Source organism: Stigmatopora nigra, chromosome 12, assembly GCF_051989575.1.
Source record: "Stigmatopora nigra isolate UIUO_SnigA chromosome 12, RoL_Snig_1.1, whole genome shotgun sequence".
NCBI lineage: Eukaryota > Metazoa > Chordata > Actinopteri > Syngnathiformes > Syngnathidae > Stigmatopora > Stigmatopora nigra.
Window position 1 is genome coordinate 1220913 of NC_135519.1, and position 27172 is coordinate 1248084.

General features: G+C 40.8%; 2 protein-coding genes across 8 annotated transcripts in view; one reads left to right on the top strand and one right to left on the bottom strand.

Moving 5' to 3' along the window:
* ncapd3 (non-SMC condensin II complex, subunit D3) overlaps nt 1-9920 on the top strand; it is a 38398-nt gene extending 28478 nt beyond the window's left edge. Inside the window, exons 29-36 of the mRNA XM_077729913.1 lie at nt 278-388; nt 526-693; nt 3859-3968; nt 5971-6038; nt 6966-7013; nt 7250-7312; nt 7891-7939; nt 9633-9920. Coding sequence (XP_077586039.1) covers nt 278-388; nt 526-693; nt 3859-3968; nt 5971-6038; nt 6966-7013; nt 7250-7312; nt 7891-7939; nt 9633-9702 — 687 coding nt within the window. The 3' untranslated portion in view covers nt 9703-9920. The remainder of the gene's footprint in view (nt 1-277; nt 389-525; nt 694-3858; nt 3969-5970; nt 6039-6965; nt 7014-7249; nt 7313-7890; nt 7940-9632) is intronic.
* A 6764-nt stretch (nt 9921-16684) lies between these two features.
* prkg2l (protein kinase cGMP-dependent 2, like) overlaps nt 16685-27172 on the bottom strand; it is a 46404-nt gene continuing 35916 nt past the window's right edge. For 4 of the 7 annotated variants that reach the window (XM_077729492.1, XM_077729489.1, XM_077729491.1 and 1 more), the window contains 3 exons: nt 25863-25929; nt 24917-25027; nt 16685-21079 (listed from right to left, as the gene is read on the bottom strand). In XM_077729492.1, coding sequence (XP_077585618.1) covers nt 24932-25027; nt 25863-25929 — 163 coding nt within the window. In that variant the 3' untranslated portion in view covers nt 16685-21079; nt 24917-24931. Of the gene's footprint in view, nt 21080-24916; nt 25028-25862; nt 25930-27172 lie in introns of those variants that run through there. The other 3 variants (XR_013328035.1, XM_077729490.1, XR_013328036.1) reach the window with 3 other exon arrangements.

The following is a 27172-nucleotide window of genomic DNA, read 5'->3' on the forward strand; positions in this document are numbered from 1 at the left end:
GCACAACCATTGCAGCGCATCCTTTGAAACAAAGCACTTTTTTTATATTGACAAAAAAAACGATAATACACCCGCAACTGCGATGGCCCTTTCAGGCGGTGCGTCCTATAGGTGTGAAAATACGGTAAAATATTTTTTTCATGTCTTGAGGAAAATTTTGTATGCAGAGGCATTCATAAGTAGAGGTACGACAGTACTGAATTCTACCAGCAAACAGTATTGTCAGGTTAAATTTAGCTTGCATAACACCATTAAGCTTTTTTTTCTTGGGTTTCAGGTTAAAAAGAAGGCTTTTATAGAGAACACAGTTCCTCTAATTATAAACTTAAAGCACTTACTGGAGCAAAAACAGTCCCCTGTCCTCAAAGATCTCACAGCATACCTACAGGTCAGTACATTGAAATCCCAATTCTTATTAAAAGCTATTGCTTGTTCCAATGTTGCTCATTAATACAACAATAATATCCACAATGCATCATTTGTTAAAGGCACTGCACTTGTAAGGTGTTATGCAATTTGTTTTAGGTGACAATGCAGGAATATCGTAATGAAGTACAAGAGTTTTTTGCTGGAGATGACCAACTAGCAGCAGAAGTCGAGTTTGCCCTGAAGGAAGCCGAAAAGCCTTGCGTTATGGAGAAGCAGGTGGACAACTGTAACTTGAAAGCAAACCAGAAAATACATAATTCTCAGGTATGTGTCGCTTGAATAGCTAATGATGTGTCACAGTCCTTATATGGGCTCACCACCTTTGCCGGGGGCCAAAGATGTCGGGTGCATCGACAGTTGGGCGACAGCCAAAGGAGTAATCCTTGGCGTCCGATCCCCGGCTGCAGAAACTGGCTCTTGGGACATGGGATATCACCTCTGGTTGGGAAAGAGGCTAAGTTAGTGCGTGAGGTTGAGAAATTCCAGTTTGACACCGCTTGTGTTCCGGTACCACTCCTCTCGAGGGGGGTTGGACACTCCCACTCTGGAGTTGCTCACGGTGAGAAGCGCTGAGCGAGTGTGGGCATACATGGTGGTGTGTTGGCTTCGATGGTGGCGACAGATGCCCATGCGACCCGGGAGACCCACCTCGGACAGAGTTTCTCTAATTTCCAGGAAGAGGCGGGGGACATTGAGTCCGAGTGGACGATGTTCTGCAGTTGTATTGCTGAGGCGAAAGACCGGAGCTGTGGCCGCAAAGTGGTCGGTGCCTGTTGTGGCGGCAATCCCAGAACGCGCTCGTGGACACCAGCAGTAAGGGATGCCGTCAGGCAGCTCTCGGGTACCGAGTGGCCAAGCGGCACGCTGCTCTGGTCGTCTCCGAGGCATGGGAGGAGTTTGTTTATTCTAAAGGCTCTGGATGTTGTAGGGCTGTCTTGGTTGACACCCCTCTGCAACATCGCATGGACATCGGGGACAGTGCGTCAGTATAGCATCCGTGCTTTTTGCAGATGATATGGTTTGGTTGGCTCGATCAAGCCGTGATCTACAACTCTCGCTGGAACGATTTGCAACCGAGTGTGAGGCAGTCGGAATGAAAAATCAGCACCTCCAAATCTGAGACCATGGTCCGAAGTCTGAAAAAGGTGGCATGCCCTCCCGGGTCAGGGTTCAGGTCTTTCCCCAGGTGGAGGAGTTTAAGTACTGTGGGTCATGATCCCGGATACAAGTGACTGAAATGAGTTTCCTCCGTGGGATGTCCGGACTTTCTCTTAGAGATCAAGTAAGAAGCTCGGCCATCTGGGAGGGGCTTGGAGTAGAGATGCTGCTCCTCCGGATTGAGAGGAGCCCGATGAGTTGGCCCGGGCATCAGATTAGGATGCCCCCTATATGCCTCCCCCGGGAGGTGTTCCGGGCACGTCCCACTGGTAGGAGCCCACGGGGCGGACCTCGGACACACTTGGGAGACAATGTCTCTCCGTTGGCCCGGGAACGCCTTGGAAGCTGCCTCCCCGCGACCCGACTTCGGCTAAAGCTAAAACCCTAACCCTAAAATTAGTCGGATCTCACTGGAGGGAGAGAGAGAGTGACAGAATGAGAGGGAGGAGAGACAGACTTTTTGCACGGCAACATGCTCGTAACATAACAAACAAATCTAAATGAACTTTTTTACAATGCAGACACATTTAAAAATAAGTTTAACCTAACCTTACACTAAACTTAATTCTAATTTTGTTTTAAATTTGTATACCTTCTCCCGGGTTGGCTCTATTTCTCCCCCCTCTTCCCTGACTTTCAAATGCAACCTATCAAGGGTTATTTGCTTTTGTCTTCCCTTCAAAATATTCTGAAAATGAGCTTAATGCGTTCCGGGAGTGAGCTTGTATGTCGATTTTCTCGCAACTCAAATGAACGTTTTCCATTGAAATGAATTAAAAACAAATTAATTTGTTCCTACCCTCTGAGAAAATGCCAAAAACAGGAGATTGGATTGGAAAAACATATGCATTTGTTCTAATTCGCCATCTATCAACAAAATAACAAATAACTAGTGGTTTAATAGTACTAAAGTTAGACGGATCTCGCTGAAGGGAGAAAGAGAGGGACAGAGTGAAAGGGGGGAGTAGACAAAGACTTTTTGCACGGCAACGTGCTTGTAACATAACTTAAACAAATTTAAATGAACTTGATTAGAATGCGGACACTCAAAAATAAGTTTATTCTAACCTTACACTAAACTTGACTCTAATTGTTTTAAATTTGTATACCTTTCTTCTTCAAGATTTTCCCCGCTTCCACCCTGACTTTCAAATGCAACCTATCGGGGGTTGTTTGCTTTTGCCTTCCCTTCAAAATATTCCTAAAATAATGCACACAAATGTCCTCACAATAGGATAACGCACGACCACTTGACAACTTGCACGGGAAGTAGTACTCCACTCGTATCAGCGAACAAGCACCGTCATTCGCACTGACTAACAAAACACTGAAAAAATGCAACGCTCCACCCAGTGCTCGTAGAAACATTACACGAGTGAGTTGTGACCAGAAAGACAGTGCCCATGATGTTCTTATGAGCTGCCCCTCCCCTCCGCTGTATGCTCATATATTAAATGTGTCTCGTACCTCAAGATAAAGGTACTCTGACGATTGCCGAATGGACGGTTCGCCGAATGGACAGTTCGCCGAACGGACGTTTCAGCGAAAAAAATAATTTATTATTTTATTGAACAAATAACAGTGGGGATGCTTCTCATTGTGTTCTTTTTTGTCCCGAAGTGGAAAAACATACACACGATCCGTGGGCGAGGCGAGCGCGCTAATCCTGTTTTCCCAAAACGTCCGGCCACGCAAGATAAATATTTGCTCGACATTTTCCTCGTATGTCAAATTGCTCGTATGTCGTGGCACTCGTATGTCGAGGTGTTACTGTAATTTAAAACACAAAAAATTGATTTTGATTTATGAGTAATAACATGTTTTTTTGTCCTGCAGGTAACGTAATGAATGCAACCCTAGATGTGTCAAAACATCAAACTAAATTTTTGGGCCAGGCTTCAAAATAAACTGGTGGATGAATCTTCTTAGATGATTTGAGCGATGAGAGTTTCTTAAATTGTGTTGTAAAGCCACAGTGACCTGGCTGCAAGCTTACAGTGAGGACCAAGCTAAGACAACCATTAGATTTCACTTTTTCATTGAGAAAAGAATGTGCATATCATTCAAAAATATTCTTATTGCTTTTCATCTCTTTTGGAAAGCGTCATTTGACAACCCCCACTCCCCCTTTCCTTGCCTTCGCACCTAATTGTTTTTCTTGTACACATCCACCATGAAAAGGTTGTGCAGAAAAAAATGTGCCCAAACGTTTTAATGTTTATTTCCCAACTGTTTGCAGCCATTATTTATTTATTTGTTATGTTCCGTCAGGCTTCTGTCCATTCCTCTCCTGTTAGGCCAAGGATGCATTCTATCAACTTCGCCACCCCACAGCCACTGCATCAAAATCACCGAGTTGGAAGACATGTCAATAGTGAGAGGTATGCTTGCATAATTTGTTCCTGTAATTCTACTGCTTTATTTTTGTGTCATTGTCTGTAACCATTTTTGACTCCAAATCCCCCTCCCCCCCAAAATGAATACGTTCTGTCAAACGATTAAAATATTAATCCCATAGGGTCCATAGTTAACTTGCATTTCATCCTTTTAAATACAAACATTATTATGGATGTGGTCCTTCACTAAGCAAACCAACCACCCATCCTATGTCAATTTTGGTTATGCAATCTATAAAAGTTTTTATTTTCACATCTTTCGTGATCCTTCACTTTGCAGCTTCAACTTTTGCGGCTTCGCGACATTGGATTATTTCTGGGGGAAACGGTTCATAAAAATGTCAACATCCACACTGAAACTCGCAAGTGAAAGCACTTTCCTGTCTTCTGGTTGCCACTAAGAAATGGTGGAAGGCTGAGGACTGTCACTCAAATCAGCACCGAGGGGAAAAAAATGGCAGGCAGCGGGTGGTGGCCATGATTTTGAAAAATAAAACTTTCTGAGCAACCGGTAACCACTGTAAGGATGGATTTTTAGCAGCTCCTTCGGTGCTGAAATGGTTGGCACTCAGCGCCAAAGAAGAAACGTTAAGCGAGTTACACTGTCTTGCCATTTCCTGTTTTGTGGAGAAAGTTTTATCATTAGTCGCCGTTGAAAATGCTTTCTAATGACTGACATTCCTTGATATGCTATAGGCGTAGCACACCATTGCGGCATAAATGAATATACTGCGGCGCTCATTTATACATAATTCAACTGGTAGGAACCGTGTTAATGTGCTCTGCCGTGCAGTTAAGAAGAGACACAGGCAGTGAACGCACTTCCTCTCTGGAGATGCATGCGTGTTGTGGGGACCGGTATGCTGCGAACTTATAAAAACAAATTCTCGGAGATGAAGAACTCCAATTTTTTTAGCGGTTTGTCTCTCCAAAATGTTTTTTGAAGGGATCTTTATTTTTATAAATTTGTCTTCAAAACTGTTGTGCAAAATGAAATAAAATAACAGCAATGATCAACTGAAAAAATCACCTTTGGCAAGCAGACTATTTTCAGCCTCACAAAAAGAAACTATGTAAATTAACCCTCCATGTAGCTATTTAAAAAATGGATGAACTTAACCCAAGTTTTAACTAACATTTGATTTTTGTAATGTTAAAACAAAATTTGCATAAAATGGGGACATTTCTTGATATCCACTAAGAAAACAATTCCAGGTTATCAAATGAGAAGAGTGGGTTAAAATTGGTTGAGGAAATTTTCAATAAGGCTACTTTTTGTGAACAGGTATTTAATAGGGATTTTAAAAAGAAAAAAATCCTTTGTCACTTTGTTTAGAAGTGGGTGGGATAGGGATGTGGAGCGCTGTTGGAGTTTACTCAATCTGTGTGCTTCACGTACATTCATAAATACAGAAAGTACACAACATGGAGAGTTCACTTAGATCTTTTAGTGGATAAGTTCGGTGTTTTCCTGCATCTCATCATCACTCATTTTGGCAGTGTTGTGATTTTGCTTTCATGCAGTGTGTTAGCCACTCTATTCATAACTTTTAATTGTTTAGTTGTTCCTCACCATCTTCATCCACTGAACGTTTGTCTGGAACGAGCGTTCATGTTGCATCTGCAACCCCTTTCTTTTTGGTGTTTGGTTGGTGTAATTGAAGGTCATATTTTAGTCGATTTTTTTCACAAATCGTTATCATTTTTGACAAAAAATATTTGATGATAATTATCTCTATCATTTTATCGCTCAGGTCTACTTTATAGGGTTTAGTTGGTAAAATTGGGAAGGTTAAAACGAATTCGGGCCATTACACGTTAAATGCGTCTCTTCCTACCAAAAATTCAAGTTACGGAAGCACCTCTGGGACCAATTTAATTTTGCCTAGCTGCCACCTCATTAATCAGTGGTGCTTCAAATTCATTGAGTATGTCTGAAAACAAGTATGGATAAAAATGCTAATGAAAAGGAAATGTGTGTTTACAGCCGTATGTGTGTCTGGTCAAGAATCAAGTCAAACCAGCAGTCAAACTCCCTCACTTGGGAAGGAAAAGGTATTGGTGTTTTTATATTGTAACATTTCATCAACACTTTTGACCTATTTCAGTCTCAATTGCTTTGTTTTGCTGTAAAATGTTAGATTATTTTATGTTGTCCTATCCTATATTGCCTTTATTATTGGCTTCATGTTCTACTACAAGTCAGGATACTAGGCAAGGATACGAACCATTCTTTTTGTCAACATATGTGTAGTATTTTAAAAGATTGGAGAAAACTAATGTATCCTAATGTTGTTGCTTCACACATGTTGAATCATGATTGCAGTAATATGCAGCATGTGCATATTACTGCAATCATTTTGAATAATGACAGTATGAAAGAGGACAAAGGCTTGAAGTCAGTTCTTTGAAGACAGAATCCTCACTTAAAAATTGAGAATCCTGCCAATTATTCTTTCTTCATTCGCCTTATTTCTATTCCATACGACTGTCTCTACTCCACTGTGTACCAATAACATGTTCCCACCAAAATCTTTAGCGTTTCTCTCATGGTTCACTTCAACATCCTGGAGTTTCTTGAGACCAAGACTTTGCTTTTGGCTCTATCATCAATCAATTTAGAATTGCCCCTAAACCGTCAGGTTGTCCAGAAAATGAGAATAAAAAAAAAGGTAATGCTCCTCCAGTGCATGTAGACGTAGAGACAAGAAGGAGTTGCGGCCAAAAGTACAGTGCCCTGCTGTTCTTATGACCAGCCTCTCCCGTCTGCTGTATGCTCGCATATCAAAATTTGTTTCGTATCTCAAGATAAATATTTACTCAGATTTTACTCGTATCTCAAATTGCTCGTATGTCGGGGCACTCTTATGTTGAGTTTTTACTGTACAAGACATTGACACATTACCTGTATGTTTCCCCCAAGTATTCATAACAATGAACTTCACATTTTATGGGTGTATCTCTATGGTTTTCTTTTTTCAGTAATCTCTCAAGTTGGTGTGAGTAACAGAGCCATCAGTACACCCTATGGTATGTCACTCAAACCAGGTTTATGCGGCTTTCAACAAGGCCCAATTTTGAAAAAGCATCATTTTTGAATTTCTTTAAAAAAAAATGTACACCAAAATTGTAGCTTTAGAACATCCTGTTAAAAATAAACGCAGTGTTTTTATTATGAAAAAAGACACCTAAGCAAATTTGAGGAATGTTGTTTCATGCTGTATGAATTTACAATATTCGTTCACTTTGTCCACTTTTTCCCCCAGGTGATGGCGTGAATTTAACTTTTGAGGACGGAGTCAGTTGTATTTACAGCGATAAAACACCAAGTATGTATTTCCTCTTACATGTACTATTCCTAAATTATATATTACAAAAACCTGTATCTAATAAGTCGTAAACACGTCATCCTCTCTGATGTATAAATGTTTATTCTTTCTTCCCAATCACTGTAGTGATTGCATATGTCAAGCAACCTTGTCCTGAATATAAGTGCTGTTTCGGTCCAAATCTCGGTATATAAGCAGGGGTCACTTAAATTAAATAAATAAATAAATATAAAACATGATTTGTCATTTACAGTAGCAATCCCTATCCAATCAGGTCGGGGCAAGAGATTATAAAATGAATCTAATAGATTTAACAAATTGCAACTTGTGTGTGTGTGAGAGTTAATCTTTATTTCAAGGCTACACATCTTAAAACGTTAAGGCAAATTATAAGAATGTATAATTAATCTGATTTCACCGGGCAACATTTAGGGTCCTTATGGATTTCCAGGGAAACCTAAATTTCCGATGACCTTAAAATCTAACACAAATTGTAGGTTGTTTCATTTCCCCTTATAGCATGTCAATTACTTTGGTTTGCATGAACATAGATAAATAATTTTTTTGTTCCCTGACAGGTTCACGTGAGTCGAGCATTCTTCAAGTACGGTCGGGCGACGACCATAGGTTTGTTTATCCTTCTTTGCTTGCTTTCTTGGCTTTATCTGAGGTTGTGTCACGGAGGCAGGAACTTGGGCAAGGAATCCCAGACTGACCTCGCTTCACCAACTTTGTCTAACTCATCCAGGGGTGTCCTAAGGTGTTCCCACCCCATTCTGTCAACATAGTTTCCCACAATGTTCTGGGTTGTCCTTAAGGGCATATCCTAATGTAAGGTGCCAATGAGGCTGCCAAAAGGCTTCCTTATTAGATGCCGGGCAACCTTATCTGGCTCCTCTCAATGTGGAGGAGTAACGGCTCTGCTCTGAGCCACTCCAACATGGCAGGGATTCTGGCCATTATCTCTAAGGGAGAGCTCGGATACACCGCTGAGGAAACTCATTTCGGCCCCTTAAACTAACATATTTTCTCGCATATACACAAGAAATTGTAGAATTCAACGATTTTAAGGAAAGTTTAAGAGTGCGGTTTATACACGGGGCGGCTTATATGTGGGAAAGTACGGTACTTGAGTATGGGCGTGGGTAGGAAGATAACTAGAGTCATCAAATCTGCAGAGACTGCACCATTAGGACAAAATACAGGACCCACAGCTACCCTTGAGAAGTGATTTGGCATCCTGGACTTTGTTCCCACCAATCCAGCACAGATTAATTAACAAATGTGGTTTCTGCGGGAACAGAACGCACCTGACTCCAATCTTCTGATATCACTTAAAGGACTACAGATAGGCAAAAAGGAATCCTCTTGATGGATTGGAACGAAAACCCGTACCCAGTGCTGTTCTGTGGTATAGTTTTCCCACCATGATCCCTAAGACTTTTGATACTCCCGACCTGTTCTTAGATAGCTTTAAAATTATTGTCATACTGTTGCCTTCTGGATTGACTATGGTGCGTGGAATGGTTGAATAGATTTGCAAGACAAAGTTTCTCACATTTTAATTCTCCTCAGTACAGGTTAGTCAAATGCACATCAGATGGTTCATGTATGGCAATGTTCTTGCTTCTATCTTCGGCATAGACGGCATTTTAGTGTCCAGGCAGAGTTGTGAAAACCTTGCAATACCCAAAAATAGTCTTGCGTCGTAAATGTATACATACAACTGAGAATACCTAAAAATCAATCAAGTCCCTTAAAAATATAATGAAATTTAAAAAAAAGAAGAAATTTTATTCCTGAAGAACTGTGAATAAATACAAACTGGTTTGGAAAGTTTCCAGTTATTTTTGGATGCTTGTTTGAGCAGTCAAGCCCCTCTACCATTACAGCACTTTAAAAAGAGGATTCTGTAACATTTCCTTAAGGTTACTGTCATGTACAAGGTGCAAAAGTAAATTCCGCAAAATGGCGGTGTCCATCCAAGAGAAACAAAATATGGGGCCACCACCCAGTCTACCATTTCAGAAGAACTTTCCCCGTTGTTTATGGGATTTTACTAAAAAGGTTCAACCAAGACAGTTCTAACAACTTTCACAGCTATGAGGACCTCAGGGCAAATATGTTCTATCTTCTCTGTGCCACTGGTGAAATTTTTAGACAACAATACGAACCCCCCACCGTCCCATTTATAAATGTATATAAAAAATGAAAAAAAATTAAAACAACAACAATAATAATATTTATAAAGAAAATTTATAATAAAAGTACAATTCAGGCATATTAATTATTCTCATGAAATGTATTTTCTGTTTTACAGACCTAAACCAAGACATTGGAACGTCGATTCTCCTTTGCGCCTGAAAGAGAGAGCTCGTATGAGTGTATAGTCCACATTTGGTTGGAGATCTGGGTATACATTGTCCTTCCCTTAATTTTGGATTTCTTTTTATTTACCTGCTATGTGACAATAGCTATGTTCTGAATTGTATTATTATTCACTCAAAAACAGTATTTGTTTTGCTTAACCCTAACACCCTTTTCTCGGTTGATTCTTCTGAAACTAATTTCTTTTAAGTGAAATAATAAAACATGTATTTTACCTTGATACTATTTCAAATGTAATTGTCATTTTTTGATATTATCTAGTACAGGGAAGTAAACACGGGTGCCTGACAAAATTAATGGGCCCTTTTTGCTTCTGATCATATTTTGTATATACCGCTTCGTTTCTCTTATTTTTATTCTTCAAAAACACTCAAATTAATCAGAGCCCATTAAAAACAAATAATTAATTATATTTAAATAGATATTAATGTTTTTTTTTTCTGTGTGCCAGTATGTTTGGCTGGTCACTGCGTGATATGGCTCTCTGACTCTCACAGTTGAAACATTTTTAGTCTTTGTGCCTTACTTGTTCGTCACCCCTAATCTATAATATATATATATGTAATAATTATGTCTAGATACGAGACAAACTTTGAGAAACGAGAAAGCCAGGTGGCCATGACATGAGAGGCTGTTTATGATTTTAGCTCACTGTCTTTTTTGCCTCGTCTCTTTTGTGGGTAACATATATCTACCAGCACTGGACGGAGCGTTCCATCTTTTTCAGTGTTTTTTTTTCCGTCACTCTGCACGAATAGCGAAGCGATCGCTAATACTGGGAGTATATATTACTTCTCGTTGGAAAGAGGTCGCGCTTTATCCTATTGTGAGGACATTTGTCTGCATCATTTTCAGAATATTTTGAAGGGAATACAAAAGCAAACAGCCCATCGATAGTGAAAGTCAGAATGGAGGCGGGAAAAATAGATCCGACCCGGGAGAAGAAAGTTATCAAACTTTAATACAAAATTATAATTAATTTTAGTGTAAGGTATAATTTTCAAGCTGCGCAGTGACATTCATAACGAGATGGAAAGCCTTCTTTTTATATGGATAAAAGATAAGCAGTTAGCAGGAGGTAGCATGATGGAGTCGATATGTGAAAAAGCCAGCTGAATTTACATGAATTCAAAAGCAAAGCAGGCACCTGAAAACCTGGAGCCTTCAACACCACCAGAACCTTTAATTTAAGTTAAATTTATGTTTACGTACGTCATGTTACGAGCGCATCCGTCAAGTCTCTCCTGCGAGCACCCCGCGTTGTACTAAATGTCTCATTTTATTATTTAACATAATAACTTAGTTAATTGTTACTGTTAGTAGATGGCGAATTAGAACCAATAAAAACGTTTTTCCATTATAATCTGTTTTTTTCTGAGGGTGGGAATAAATTAATTTGTATTTAGTTCATTTCTATTGGAAACGTTGATTTGAGATGGGAATAAATCGATATACGAGCTTGGTCTCGGAACCTATTAGGCTCGCAACTCAAGGTATTTCTGTACATTCAATAACCACTGTTAAAGCTCTGAAAGATAGATAAAATTCAATTTACAAGGAACATTTATGAGCACTTCACAGAAAATAACCCAAAGAAGATGTGGCAGAGAATACAATACCAATTACAATGACAATAACAAGTACATCACAGTTTTTGATATTATGTATACAAATTAAAAAATGCCTAAAATGGTAAAAAAAATCACACCGAACTCGCGAGCAGAAGACACTTACCTGTCTTCTGCTTGCCACTAAGAAAAAAAACGGCAGAAGAAAGGAAACTGACGCCCAACTCCGCTCCGAAGAAGAAAAAATGTTTGTTAGCGTGCGGTGGCTGTTACAGATTACAGTTATGTATAGTGACATCTAGTGGGTCATCACTTTAACATGTTCCCAGTTTGACCCATAATGCTTTGTGCTGGTTAACAGGACCAAGAAAGTAAATGTGCTGGAAGAGCAGAGATGAAGACGGATATATGGATAATACATTCATCGACGCCGAATGCATCAGCACAGTGAATTCACAATGCAAGAAATGGTTTGTGCACCTGAGATTGAACAAGAAAAGACAAGCATGCCAGCTAGACACCGGTGCCACTTGCAACGTCATCAGCAGCAGGACCTAAGAGAAGTTGTTGCCCAGTACAGCCCTACATCAACTAGGCTGAGACTCCACTCAGGTGAAACGATGCTATCACAAGGGAAATTTCACACAGAATGCGTCATCAATGGAGAAATGCATGAGATGGTCTTTGAGGTGGTGGAAATGCACCAAGAGCCCTTCCTCTCTGGGGCCACATGTGCGCGCCTGGGCCTATTGACATTCACAATACCCGAGGAGTTGAACAAAGTAGAGGGAGGAGAAGGCATGCCCCTCACGAAAGAGCAGCTGCTTTACAAATATGCTGACGTCTTAATGACCCCGTGGAGTCAGTCCCAGGTGAAATTGATCCAAATGTATCCCCAGTACAGTGCACACCTCGGATTGTTCCTGTAGCATTAAGGGAGAGTGTCAAGGACGAACTAGACAGACACATCAGAGCAAGCAATGTCACACCTGTGTGCGAACCTACAGCATCGATAAGTAATATGGTAACAGTTGCAAAACCGGAAAAGATAAGACTGTATCGACCCTAAACTCTTATATCGAGTACTGCTGGGGTCTCACTATCACATGCCAACGCTTGAAGATGTATTGTACAAGCTACCCAAGGCTAAAATATTTACATTGGTCGATGCCCGCGACGCTTTCCTATTGTGCAGATTTGATGAGGAAAGCAGCCGCTCGGCGACGTTTTGGACGCCGTGGGGCCGCATGAGGTGGCTCAAGCTGCCATTCGGTGTCTCGGTAGCACCGGAGATCTACCAACGCAAACAGCACAAACTTCTAGCGGGCCTAGCTGGCATTGAACCAATAGCAGATGACATCCTGGTTGGTGGGTGTGGTGACACAGAAGCAGATGCTGTACGAGACTAAGACAACAACCTGCGTGCGCTCATGGAGCGGTACAGAGCCGTGAAATAGAGACTAAGTGAGCGAAAGCTGCAATTCAAACTTCAGTCGGGTCACTTCCACGGGCACATGCTGTCGTCAGACAGACTTAAGATAGACCCAGAGAAAACACGAGCTGTGGTGGAGATGCCGACTCCCACAGATGCAAAGGCTGTGCAAAGCTTCATCGGGTTTGTGACATATCTCGCCAAATTCCTTCCAAAGCTCTCTGAAGTGTGTGAACCACTCTGCAGACTCTGGTCTGAAAATACAACTTCAGGAGCAGGCTAAGAAAGAGTGAGATCAATTTAAATAGAAAATAGGTTTATTACCAGACTGCAAAGCAGACAGTAAGAGTTCCTACAGTGGGGTCCTGTTCAACGCGATGTTCCTGCAACTCTAGTCGAAATGACCAGTGAGTTGTCACTAGGACTTTGGACAGATACGTTTCAGTCATTTGCAGGGCAAAAAGTAATTGATCAGTGTCGGACAGTTGAGTATTTGTGCTGACATGTCAACCCAATCACAACACTAGGATTGATTATTCAGTCAGACAGTTGGGTGTTTATGCTGACATGTCAGCCATAAGGATGACTACGATGCTGTTATACTCACAAAAACTAATACAATATGAACAAGCAATTGCAAAGAGACTTTGTCCTATCTTACATATCCCTCCTGTTTGTGAGTATAAACACATCGGAACCTAGTTTGTTAGAGATGCTACTTTTGAATGAAATTCTTCACAAATTACTTCAAACTGGAGTTTAGACCGACCAGGAGGGGTACCTGGTGTCTCAGAATTGGAAAGACATAATCAGTCTCAGACAGTAGCACAACATCAGGGTCAGATTGGGATGTGGATTGTTGCATGTGAATACGAGTTAGCATTAGCTGGGTTTCAACAATCATGGTATGTTGAGAAGCAGGGCAAACAACAGGTTAGGATCACAAGCTTAAGAGCAATGACAGTCACGAGCAGAAGTCTGTGTCCATGAGCTCAAGAAGAACCAGTCAAGCCATCGTTGTTGTCCCCGCTGGGTGGCCACTCCGTCAAGAGCAGGGCGGCCCTGGAAAATCACCTGGGCCGTGGCGGCTACCTGGGCCTCTCGGCCTTGCCGCAGCCAGACTGATGCGTCGTCACAGGCCTGGAACCTGCAGTCAATGGTCTCCAGACGCAGGGCATTCCTTGCCTCACGCACCCAGGGGAACAGACCCATTAGGTTTTTTGGAGGAGACTGACCAGTGTTTGTGTTTGAGGGGCACATCCGAGCCCCACACTGGATCCCGGTCGTGAGCTCCGACACTAGTTCATCAGCGTTGACGGTGGTGGCCAACTTGGTGAAGTTAGCGGTCAAAATCACACGGTGAGGTTCGTCCCCAGTGGAGATAACCAGCACTTTCTTTTTATCACCTTGACGAGTACCAGGTCGCCTGGGGACAGGCCCTCCTGTGTGGGAGACCGAGAAGATGTCGGCAGATTATTTGCATTCATCACTGTTCTTTCTTGGAACATTTAACCACTGAGTGTGAGAATCTGTTTCTCCAGTCACCTCCACTACCACTCTGAGTCTCACTGTTCCATTTGTTCTTTTAATGATTCCAGCACTTTGGGGGCGGCAGGCACAATGATACCTGAGGTCGATTCCAAGATGCCGTCCCATAGCTTGGATCACGCGGCTCACGAAGCGAGCACCACCATCACTCCAAATGACTCGTGGTATTCCATGGCTTGGAATGATCCTTTGGCATATGGCTTTTCTGACTGCTGTGGCGTCCGTTTTCTTGGTTGGACATATCTCAACCCACTTGGTCAATAAGCACCAGACAGTACCTGTATATGCCACCTTGGTTCAGCTTGATGAAATCCATGTTCAGAACCTTGAAGGGATATGTCCATGTCTGACTTGTTCCTCGCTTGTGTCTATCATTGCCTTGAGAGTTGTGTCTACAGCAGGTGAAACCGTTTCTGCAAATGTTTTTTTAAAAGTAGGTTTGGTGACCTCTGGGAAGATGCATTGTTTGTTGTACTATACTGATCACCCCCCCCCCCCCACCCCCCCCCCTGTCGAGACATGGCTCCTCCCACTGCAGCTTCTCTTTTTCTGGTCGTTTATTTTAACCCTTTATAAGAAGGCTTAGTCTCAATTGAAACGCTTTCACCTTTTTTGCATATGGAGACAATAAAACCAATAAAAATAGTTTCCAATGGTTTTATGGCATTGCTTGGTGAGCAATAATCTTTCCAATCTATCCTGGAGTGGTTGGCGTTTTGCTTTATTAGGTCAGAAAGTTTATCTCACCTGTCTCCTCAAACGTTTCAACTGAGAGAACCTTCTTACAGTGTAAAAGGTGGATCCGCATCCCCCTCTCGGCTATTTTCACGTCAGTTGGTTGGTCAGCAATGCTTGGTATGGACGTTCCCACTTTAAGGCACCACCTGGCACCACCGTTGGTCCTTTTCCTGTTGAGAAGCACAATCTGCCAACCCAAATTCAATGCATTTCCTTCAGGATTTTTTTCCCATAATTTGTCGCTGCCATCCCTGAAAAAGGGCTTATTGGCAATTTCAGAAATCGATTTCATATTTCTAAATCCTTTTCCACCTTGATATCTAACCGATTGATTATATCTCGGTGGCCAGCCAATCAAAAACACAAAAAGACAGACAAACATTCATGCTCACACTCATAATCAGACATCAGTGGTCTGCAAATTTTCATCACTGATGAAGAGCGCCATCCCAAGTCTGAGCTTCTTGGCAGCTAATCACCTTTTGCTGTCCTATCAGCAATAATCACTCCCAAAGGAAATAGGTCGACGTCATTTGATTGACATCAATTGATGCTTATGTAATCCGTATATCATTAACAACCAAATAATTCTTAATACTTAAGGTCTAATTTTCAAATTACCCCTATATTGCTAACCACCCAAGGATAGGTAAATTTACTGGCTGAATTCCTATTGACTCATCTCACCCCCACCAAGGAGACGATGTTCACGTAAGATAAGAGCCATTTTCTGCAGGCACACAGCACAAAAAAATATATCAACTCTACTCTCCTCGTCAACTCTCTGCACACCTTCAGCAGCTTTTGCTACACTTTCTTTTCTATTCACTTACAAAACTCTTTTCTTCAACAATTCCGTTTCTACGTTCATCAAACCTTTCACAAATCCTTCAAATTGGTACTGAAACCATCCCTATCCACCCAACGCGGCAGACAGGCAACTTCCCACACTACGCATCCACACATACCCCACATCTAGCAACCCCCAGATGTCCACTCTGCAGTCTGACAATAAACCCACCTACCTTGTCACTTTGCGGATTAATCACTTTCTTAATAATTTAAACAGCAATTCTATTCTAAATTTGCAGAAATTGATCTCTACTTCGTGATTCACCCAATATTTCTGAAAATACCAAGACCAAAAAGTCCCTGACTTTTCTCCTGGGAGCTTCCCTGAATCTAATAGCAGACCAAGACTATAAGTCCCCGACTCAATCTTGTGTACTTATGTTGGTTCTACCCAAAAACAAAAATGTTCCACGCACGCTGGTCCCGCACCAAAAAATTATTATGTTCGACGCACGCTGGTCCTGGACCAAAAAACAGATAGCGCAGCATACAGAAACGGATGAGAAACTCCAGGAGCTAAAGATGATAATCCTGTATGGGTGGACACACAGCTGGCGGTGCAAGACTACTGGCCGTTCCGAGATGAGTTGAACGTGCAGAATGGAGTGGTATACAGAGGTCAGTGCATCATTATCCCAAAGGCCCTCAGGGCAGAAATGCTCATGAGGATACTCATAAGCCATATTGGTGGCAAGGCCTGTTATAGACGGGCCAGGGACACCCTCTTCTGGCCAAGCATGAGAGCTGATTTCAAAGTTTTTTCTAGCTAACTGTGCCGCGTGCAAGGGTTCAGCAAAAGGAATCCATGATGTCACATGAGATACCCACGTGTCCGTGGCAGACGATGAGGATGGACACATACGCATATGCAGGCAAAGACTTTCTTATTCTTATGGACCACTACTCAGATTTCTGGGAAATTGACCAGCTGCCTTACCTATCCGCCAACACGCTGATCAAGCGCTGTAAAGCCCAATTTGCGCGTCATGAGCAACCAGACAAGGTGTTTACGGACAATGGGCTCCAATTCGCCAGTGAACAATTCAGAAAGTTTGCTTCAAATTGGGGTTTGATTCATGTCATGTTGTCGCCCCGCCATCCGAAGTCCTACGGCAAAGCTGAGGCGGCTGTAAAAATACTCAAATTGCTCTGAAAATGGGCGAATGCAGATGGGACAGACGGATGGATGGCCATCCTCCACTGGCGCAACACGCCCACAGAGTAGCAGAGCGCTCAGCGCAAATAAAGGATCCGGAACGGCGAAGTCTAGGACAGGGACTGGTGACTGGGACATCAGCCCGGGCAGAGACAGCCCATGGGTCAGGCCATGGGGAATCGCACCGTGCGGGAAGCCCAAGTGCCCCAAGCAGTCTGGCTCCTCGCAGCCCGTCTACACCAGCACCAGGATGACGTCAGACACCGGAGAGACGCAACGACTCACCAGGCCAGGCAGTCTACACACGTTGTGGCCGCCTCTCACGGCCACCGCCTAAACTGAATTGGTGATCATTGAAGAGCATACATGAAAAACATGGGTCCGACTAGCGTGTACGCCGCACGCCTCTCTTACTAAGCCCAGACACACGCATACATAGACAATGACAACACACACAAAGAAATTGCATTGAGACTTTGGTTTATTGTTGGATTACTGTGGTTTGGTAGTTCGATTGGTAAAAAAATGAAAAAAAAAAGTCATGTTTTCACAAGAATAGTTTAAAGTTACAGAACAGTAATCTAAAGAAAGGAAGCTGTTACAGATTACAGTTATGTATAGTGACATCTAGTGGGTCGTCACTTTAACATGCTCTCAGTTTGACCCATAATACTTTGCACTGTTGTTTGTATTCATTCGAATAATAATAATAAAGACACAATCTGAAACAGTGGCCGTGCATTTTATCCGGAAATCAAGCTTTCTGAGCGGATTGGACGGCCGGTAGCAGTGAGGGTGGGTTTTTTTCCTCTATAAATGCGAGAGCTAGGCGATCTTGCAGCGGACGTAGTTGCCTGCAACCGTAAATAGAACTCGCTCAGCGCACTGTATGGCCGGTACCTTCGGGGTTGTGTAGCTGATTATGGAATTTCTCAGAAATCTTTCAAAGTGCAATCTCCGGGCGACACTACGGCAGACGCCGTTGCCTTTATCCGAAAATAGAGCTCTCTGGGCGGCTAAGATGGCTGGATGCTGCAGAGGATCAAAGTGGAAGTTGAGTATTCATTTAAGTCCTGGAAACGGGCCAACGCTGTTGCTCTTATCCAAAAAATAGAGCTGTCATTGCTGGACGGTGCGGAGTTTAATATCCCCCAAAACAATGACTGCAATAAACAGGAAGAATGCAGTCTTAGTAAATGGAAATTTTTATCGGCAAGAAACTTTCAATATGGCTCACAGTTTGAAGCAAAGCGTCACAGAGATTGATGACAACAAGGTCATGGCCATGGAATATGGCAATCGGCTTGACAGTTTCATATTCTTGACAAAAGCGTATTTGTACCAAAAAAAGAAACAGTGGTCATAACTCCCCATCAACATCTTCTTAGTGAGCCGAAAACCTCTCGCAAAGCTCCCCTACAGCGCCTCCTGAAGATTCCATCGATTAACCAATGCCTCTCAAATCTGACAATAAAGACATAAAGCTCCCAATATCCATTTTTTTTATTTAAATTAAGCAGATGGGAACTTTTTTTTACTGAGTACAGTATTTAAAGTATTTCCAATTTTTAAATATATAGATTATTTTTAGATAATACATTACAATCTTATGAATCATGCTTATAGCTGTAATATTTTAAAATGCTCTTGATAATTGTACGTGCGTACTTCTGTGTTGTACTAATAATTGGGGTTATTCTGGGATACTATTATATATGTGTGCATTTAATCATTTTTGTATGAAAGCTTCAAATTGTCTGAAGAGAACTCGGGGTCGTAACAAGTCACCGAGTCCTTGTGCCAAGGACTGTTGACCTGACATCTCACCCCGTCCCGGGCTGCAAGGACTGTTGATCTGGGTTTGCAATGAACAGCCGTGAAGGACTCTTGACACCAGCAGACGGCTATCAATCACCTCCGGGAATACTTGCATAGTGTTCCTACATCGTGACGCCCTTCTCACTTCTTTGTGGAATTATGTCTAATGAAGGCTTGTTTGTTTTTGCTTACGCAGTTGGATTAATCAGTAACCTTGTAATTGTTTTGATTCATGGCTTTAAAGTTGTACGAGAAATTACTGTTTGGGAGAACGGAGACGAGGTCGGAATGTTCTCACTTGATCAAGCTAATCATCAGAAATACCAATTTAATTAAATGTCAATGATTTAATGCGATGTCTGCCTACAGTGTTTTATAAGTATATTAAGGTATAATTATTGATGAACCCAACATTAAGTTTAGTGATAATTCGTTTTTTAGAATCCTTCTTGCTTTGCCATAAGGTGCCATGTTAAACTTTCAGTGACCAGTATGAGTGACAATACCATGTTTAATCCATCAGCCTCAAAATAACACCTGACACCTGAGAATACATCCATTTCTTCTTCATTTGAGTTTACCACTGTATTTGTTTCTTAAATTAACAATGCACTTAAGAGACTAGACACGAAAGTATGTAATTGAACCTTTTTTTCTTCTTAAAGTTGACCAGTTAAAGGAATTTTTAGAATTGAATAGTATTTTATCTTCTTTCCAATATGGTTTTAGAAAACAGCAAAGCAGTGTTACAGCTGTGCTGAAGGTCTTAAATGTTTAAATAGATTCATTAGACAGCATAAAATACTCTTGGCTTTTTTATTGATTTGTTAAAAGCATTTGGCACAGCAGACCATAGCATGCTGATACAACATCAGCTTATCTAAACATGCGGCTGCCTGGTTTGCAAATGACCTATCCAACAGAACACAGTGTATTCAGGTGGCTAGGAGTTCAGTCAAATCTCATTATTATGCCACCCGTCGGGACCGATCAAAAGTGGCATAGTAGTTAGTGAGTGTGACACTAACCAGGTTTTATTGTTAATAGTAACAATTTTCATAAATGACTCCTTTTGAATGTGAAGCCTCTTTTGTCTCTTAAAATGACAGTAATGTTGAATCACTAAAAATGATCTCCTGCAAAACATTTAGAGAAAGGTGTATTGATATAGGTGGCCTAGCCGGTGAGTGGTTAGTGCATTGGCCCCACAGATATGGCGTTGAGGGTTTGATCCCAGGTGGGTCTTCACTGTGTGGAGTTTCTCTGGGCACTCCGGTTTCCCCCCACTTCCCAAAAACATGCATGGCAGGCTGGTTGAACACTCTAAATTGTCCGTGGGTATGAGTGAGTGTGAACTGGAAAAATCAGTTGCAAGCCCAAGGAGAAGATGCAAACACCATACAGTGAGGACACACCTGGGATTGCACCTTCAAACCCAGAATAGAGACCGACACGCTAACCATTCAGACACCGGGTAATAGGCAGCATCTTAACAAAAAACCTCAGACTTTTTCATTTAATTTAATCAAGGTGTAGTTTTTTCATGTTAAGGCTTTTGTGTGTGATGTTATATAATGTGGACACATATGTAAGCAAATCATGAAAGCATATCTATTCTGCTCTACATTGCAGACATGAGCAGTGGCAATTTGACAGCAATTCCTCTGTGGAAGAGAAGTCTTAAGCAAATGAATTACAATTAGGAGGATAGTCTACTCCGGGAAGCCATCTGAAACTTTTCGATCCCTATCCAGCCAGTGAGTGCATATGCTGTGAAGTGTAGAAGGCCACTGTAGCATGAAAAGTATCTTTCCTTGAATATCTACAGTTATCTACAGTTGTAATTGAATGGAATAATTAATAATTCTTATATAAAATATTTGGATGTGGTATCATGTAATATCTGTTTAAAATGTTATTGTTCGGAGGGGGTGAATTTCAAAAGTTGTGTCATAGTCTAGCAGTCGAAATAGAATATGTTTTTGCTCTGGTCATAGATTGGGAGGTGGGAGTCATTCACTCAAGTAAATCCGCACAAAAAACTGTGAATGTCATAGGTTTTATCTCTCTTCAAGAACCGTATAAATATTGTTTTCAGTTGAATTCCAATAATATAAATGGGTTTAAATATATTGATTGAACTGTAAATTGAATTTGCCCCAAAACTTGTTGAAGCATGGGGTGCTTCATCTCGGAGTTTTGACATGAATGGTTCTTCTCTTCTCTATCAGATGGATGATTATGACACATGGGACAGAGTCAAGCAACTGGTGAAAAGAAAGAGTATAAAGAACAAGAGCAAACTGGTATTAGCCAAAACCCCACTAAAAACATCATGTCCTCAGCAATAAAATGCTTTATGAAGGAATTTTAACCACATCTTTCCAAAAGATTTCTGACCAGACATGGATTATACAGCCAGTTTTGTGACCTTGATCTTGTGTTTCATAATAAATAAAAAATAAATTGAGGCTTGTACATCTGTCTGTCTACAAAACCTCACCGGCATTCTTCTAATTGTACTCATGATAATACATTTTTAATCAATCATATGGCAAAAACTCAATGCATTTATGTATGTAGTAGGTATTGTCAAGAAGGTATACTGGTTCTGTTCAAACCGAGCATCAAAATGGGGAAGAACGTAATATAACGTTATATATACTTGATATCTTTGTGGGTGCCAAATGAGCTAGTATCAGTATTTCAGATTTTTCTGATCAACCATCTCCAGTGTATACAGAAAATTATTTTTTTTAAAAAGGAAACAGCCAACGAGCGGCAGGTCTTATGGCATACTTAAACACGGACCTCAATAAACCCATCAGTCAGCTATGTACAATCATGTCTGTTTCCAAAAAATAAAAAATAAAAAAATCTCTTTAGTTAGTTTGGAATGTTGTAGATAATATTTAGATATAGAATTAGACATGAACAATCTGAAACATTGCTATTCAATTGGAATATCAAGTAACCAAAGATGCTTTTTTATAGTGATCATAACATCTACTCAAGTTTCCTCGCACATTCCAAAAACATGCATGGTAGGCTGAATTGACACTCTAAATTGCCCCTAGGTATGGGTGTGAGTACGCATCGTTGTCCTTCTCCTTGTGCCCTGTTTTTTTTATCAGTGGAAACTGTTAGTTTATAATCCACAGGCCATTAAAAGGTTGGAGAAAGTGTAAATAATATAAGTATGAAAAGCCTACTGTGCCTATAGTACTTCATCTTACTTCTACTTTTGTCCTATGTTATGGACGTCATGGTTGGGTATGTTTCCAAATCAGCATTGACAAGGTGTTTTTTAAATTCACTAACTACTCATGCTCATCAACCAAAATACTAAAGTTGATGGGTGCATTTGTTTTTCAGTGTCTTTTCCGCCTCTGGCCCAGATTCAGCTGGGATAGGCTTTAGCATCCTACACGACCCTGATGAGGATGAAGCGGTTCAGAAAATGATATTAGATGAGATCATAACATCCCTATCAACCTCAGCCAATTGCTCCCCTTATTAATGATTACAATTCCCGTTAGCAAGTGATAATAAACCGTAAAAATGCAACGCAGCACATATGTACTCACATGGGGCGCACTCAAAAGTCTATCATTTTCCCTAAAGTGGACATAGTGCCCAAACAGTCAATGTGCCTTTTGTATGCACTAAATTTAAGATTCTGTAGATGTCGCTGTATGACGCTGAGAGCTTGTGTCTGTGTACATTGCTTGCTGACGCGCTAAATTTAAAGAAAAAAAGGTGGACGTTTGAAAGGGGTATGCGCATGTGTGACAGGGTGAAGTAGTTGATGTTATACATGAGTGCAGGTGTTAAGTTAAAAAGGGACTCATGCCGCTAGTGTGACAGGGTGAAGTAGTTGATGTTATACATGAGTGCAGGTGTTAAGTTGAAAGGGGACTCATGCCGCTAGCATGCGTTAAACACGGGGCGATGACGTAATGATTAACCAATGGTCATAGACCTTGGTAGGGTATAATAACGGGCTATTCAGACATTTCTCTAAGTTGGTTTGAAAATACAACAACGAAGAACCTGTCTGATTATTTCACCCGTCTTTTAAAGGTATGTTGCTTTGTTTTGAATAACGATTGAGTGTGAGATGTGCAAGAGGCAATAGTAGCATGTGAGAAAGAACGTAATGCTTAGTGATGCTTGTTAACTTTTTTTATGTGTGCGCGTAAATGTGCGAGTCTCGGGTATTGTTTACAGCAAGCTACCTTCGGCCGCTGGTTATTTACTTTTTCATGTGTGCGAGTAAATGTGCGAGTCTCGGGTATTGTTTAAAGCGAGCTACCTTCGGCCGCTGGTTGTTTACTTTTTTATGTGTGTGCGTGAATGCGCGAGTCTCGGGTGCATTGTCTACAGCAGGCTACTTTCGGCCGCCGTTGTAAGGGTAGCATAATAGTTATGCAGTATATGACGGCCGGAAAAAAAGGCGAAATACCACCACCCCGTGGAAGAAAATCACGGGTACAACACATGCGCATATAATGCTTAAGCATGACAATATTTGCATTCGACGATGACGTTTTCGTCTGTGTTGGGGTTATTCTGGATGCTATTATATATGTGCGCATTAATCATTATATGTATAAATTAATATGTGCTTGCAACGAAGTCAAATGCTTACTCCAAGGGCTCTCTCCATTGCAGCTAGCTACAGCTTGTTGACTTAACAACTCACACTGTCTTCGCTCCGAGGACTGTTTATTGGGAGATACATCTCAACCCTTTATCCATAAGCAAGTTCGCAATGAAGATCTGTGAAGGACGCTTACATTGTTTTTGATTCCAGTGGATGGCTATCAATCAACCTCCGGGAATATTCGCTTGGTTTGCCATATGGAATTGGTTTGCCGAATGTTTGTTTAAAACCTAACGGCAGTTGTTTTTTGATAGCCTTGTAATTGTTTTGATTTGATGCCTTAAATTGGCAGGAGATGAATTCAGTTTTTTAGAATAATCCGTGGCAAGGATAAGTCAAGATGGATTATCACTTGCAAGTAACGCTAGAGATGTACCTGATTGATGCCTCCCTTGCATTGTTTTATATTATATTAAAGATAACTAAAAATATACCTAAGTCTGCTACCAGTGACTGAGATGATACGGATTAGAGCCAAAATGGGTAAAACGAGATCGGTTTTACAAACAACGTACTTAAAAATATTCCCGAACAAAAGATGTTACACAGCGTACACAATTTGAAATGAGCAAAAAAATCATATAATACAGGAAAACGTACACGTTGACAGGTATGTGATAATGATATGAAGTTTAGAAGAAGAAATCTTCCAGGTCTTGTGTGCTAGGCTTTCTTCCAAAACAGAAAACTGTAATGATTGGACTTGCCAGAATAATACAGTATCTTGAGCTATAATGTAAAACAAATCTCATAAATGTTTTCATTGGTAACCCCGTACAAGCTTCGGTTATACTTGCCACACAGATTAGCATCAGAAAATGCATGAACAAAAATGGGGCAAATAGACAAAGGAGTAGGTAAACGGCAGGCATGGGCAAACTACAGCCCGTGGGCCACATACTAGGCTTTTTAATCCAGCCCGCCGACGTTGTCCAAATAATGTCTTATTTTTTTGTTTTCCCAAGATGATGCCATCACGCGGAAGCCAGTGGCAGTAGCTCTGTCCACTCTTATTTGTTTTTCGTGTTTTACAGCCCATCTATTTTTTTTAATTACATTTTAATATTTCTTAATACATTCCTCTTTAATTTGTACTTTATACTTTAATGATGAGTGATGAATAGAGAGAAAGAGAGATCAGAACGGTGGTCCCTTAGTGGCATGGCTTACAGTTCCGCAATCACAGATCAGCAACTTTAAAGGTCCGAGCTGAGGTTAAAAGGTTTACACAATGGATGTTGGGATGGATCTGATGGTAGTGTCTTTGTATGTGATTTTGATATTTTAATTCATCTTAAGAACAAAAAAGCATCCCTGAGTAAGATACTGAACCCTAATGATCCCGATGCTGTGTACTAACAACCTATATAAGACAGTTTTGTCCTTTGAGCACCTGGAAGGTAGAATACAATTATTGTGAAAGTGAATCCACCATTACCAAATCCATTTTGTATCAGAAGTCTTTATCCCAGCCAGAAGTCTCATCAGGAGTTATTTCTGTGTCCGGAGGAAATATGTCAAACTGACTGTGATCCATTGAGCTGTTGAGCTGCAGAAACAAAAATGGTTCATAAAATGACATAGCTGACACAATCACTTACACCTTTTCCCATGTTGGCGGCACTCCCAGTTAGAGTACATAGGGAGAATATTTAGTATTACGATAGCTCTTGCCATGATCACTTCCCCATAATTAGTTCAGTGAATGAGATTTGGAGGATTTAAATTATAGCAGTTTGTTCTTAAGTTCAAAAAGATGACCCCCGTTTTTAAAGATGAATGCCCAGATCAAAAGTAGTCTATCTTATATGTTGCAAGAACACTATTATTCAACGTCGTAACCATATTTATCATCTCTCATGTACGTCTTGTATTGAGGGTGCCACGCGTGGACAGGAATGCTTGGAGTTGGAATCCAATTGCAAGTCCATTACTATTCCAGACTAGGGAAGCATCTCGTTTCTAAGTCTTTCAGGGATACAAAATAAATGGTTTCAACACTGCTGACAGCCTGCTAAAAATCTGTGGAAAAAATAGCTGACATAGTCAACAAAATATGCTAAAGTGAATGCTTGGCCACCACTAACCAATCTTTTAACAAACGATTATCAAAGCCTGCATAAGTACACGAATGCTGTATGATGACAAAGCCATGACAAGAGCAGGAATTCTGCACTGTACATATTGTTGTCAGAAATCACAATTTGAGCTTAGTTTTATTGGGTCTATTTGGAATGTCATCAAAAAGTAGGAGGAACAAAAAATAAATCTTGTGTGGATTTGTAGCTCAATACATCACTAGCCCCAGGCCTATGTTTGGAGAAAATTGCTTTACTCTGTTGTACTTTTTCTATGCAGTGACTTGACTTAGCAAAACATTTCACCTCTCTCTTCAAAGGAGATAAGAGCTTCTGGCACCGCAATCCCTCCCAGTTGAAACCCTGGAACCATCTGTAGGAACAGGTCACATAATCCAAATTTGAATTGAGCTATAATTGTGCTGAGCACGCAGTAGGTGTCAACATTACAATCTCAATATTAAAATGTGAAGGCAAGCCAAGGCCAATTTATATGCATAGCACAATTTAAGATAATTAAGCAGTATGATGAACAAAAACAGTCAAATAAAATAGACCATTCAAAACACAAAACCACATCAATGCTCTATTAAAAAGCTCAAACACACATTTTCGATAAAAACTGCATTGCGGCGTTTGAGCGAGAAAAACACCCGTTGTTGGTAACGAGACGCGTCTCAACTTCTCTCTAAACTCAGTGTCGAGTGACTTTCCAACTGTTTTATGGTTCTAATAAATCAGTCCTGATTCCATGACATAAAGAATGGTTCAGTCCCATGACGGCAGATGCCACAATTTGAGCCGTATGGCCACCTCTACGTCAAATTCATATCTAGTGAGGGTTTTATACTGAAAAGCCTCCCTTGTGTCAGACTTTTAATGGAAAGAATTCATATTCAGAGATGCACCTCATCTTTTGCAGGTGATGTAATTCTCATCAAGACCTGATTTTGATCTTTTACTGAAGCAGTTTGTTTGGATGAAAATCAACATTGTGGGTTAGGACCTTCTGAATTCGGATACAGTGTAGATGTGCTTGTATATATATGTATGTGTATGTATATATATATCTCACCAACACAGTTACCTATTTATATATTTATTCATGTATTTATTTATTAACTTACTATTAAGTACCCATTTGTGTATAATGCCTTTCCTATTCCTGCATCCTCACCCTCTTCCTATTGCAACAAAGAAATTTCCCGATTACGGGATGAATAAAGTTATCCAATCCAATCCAATCCAATTTCCAAATTTGAGCCCATGGTCCTCAGTTAGTAAAAGGTATAATACCCTGTCTGGGACTAAGTCCGTCCTCAAGTGGAGGAAACAAAATACTTCAGGGTCTTCCTTGACAAGTGAGAGAAGAATAGAGCAAGTCATCTACAGGAAGAGCTGTATCAGTGCCTTGTAGTGAATGACTTGAGCCCTTGTAAGATTATAATAATTTTTGTTAGTATAAAAGCATCGTTTTCATCCAAACTGTGAATAGCTAAGATATCAGCATAAACACTCAACAGTCTGACTGATTAAGCAATCTTAGTCTTATGATTGAGTTGACATGTCAGCACAAACACCAACTACACATAACACTTATGTTTGGTAATGTCAGG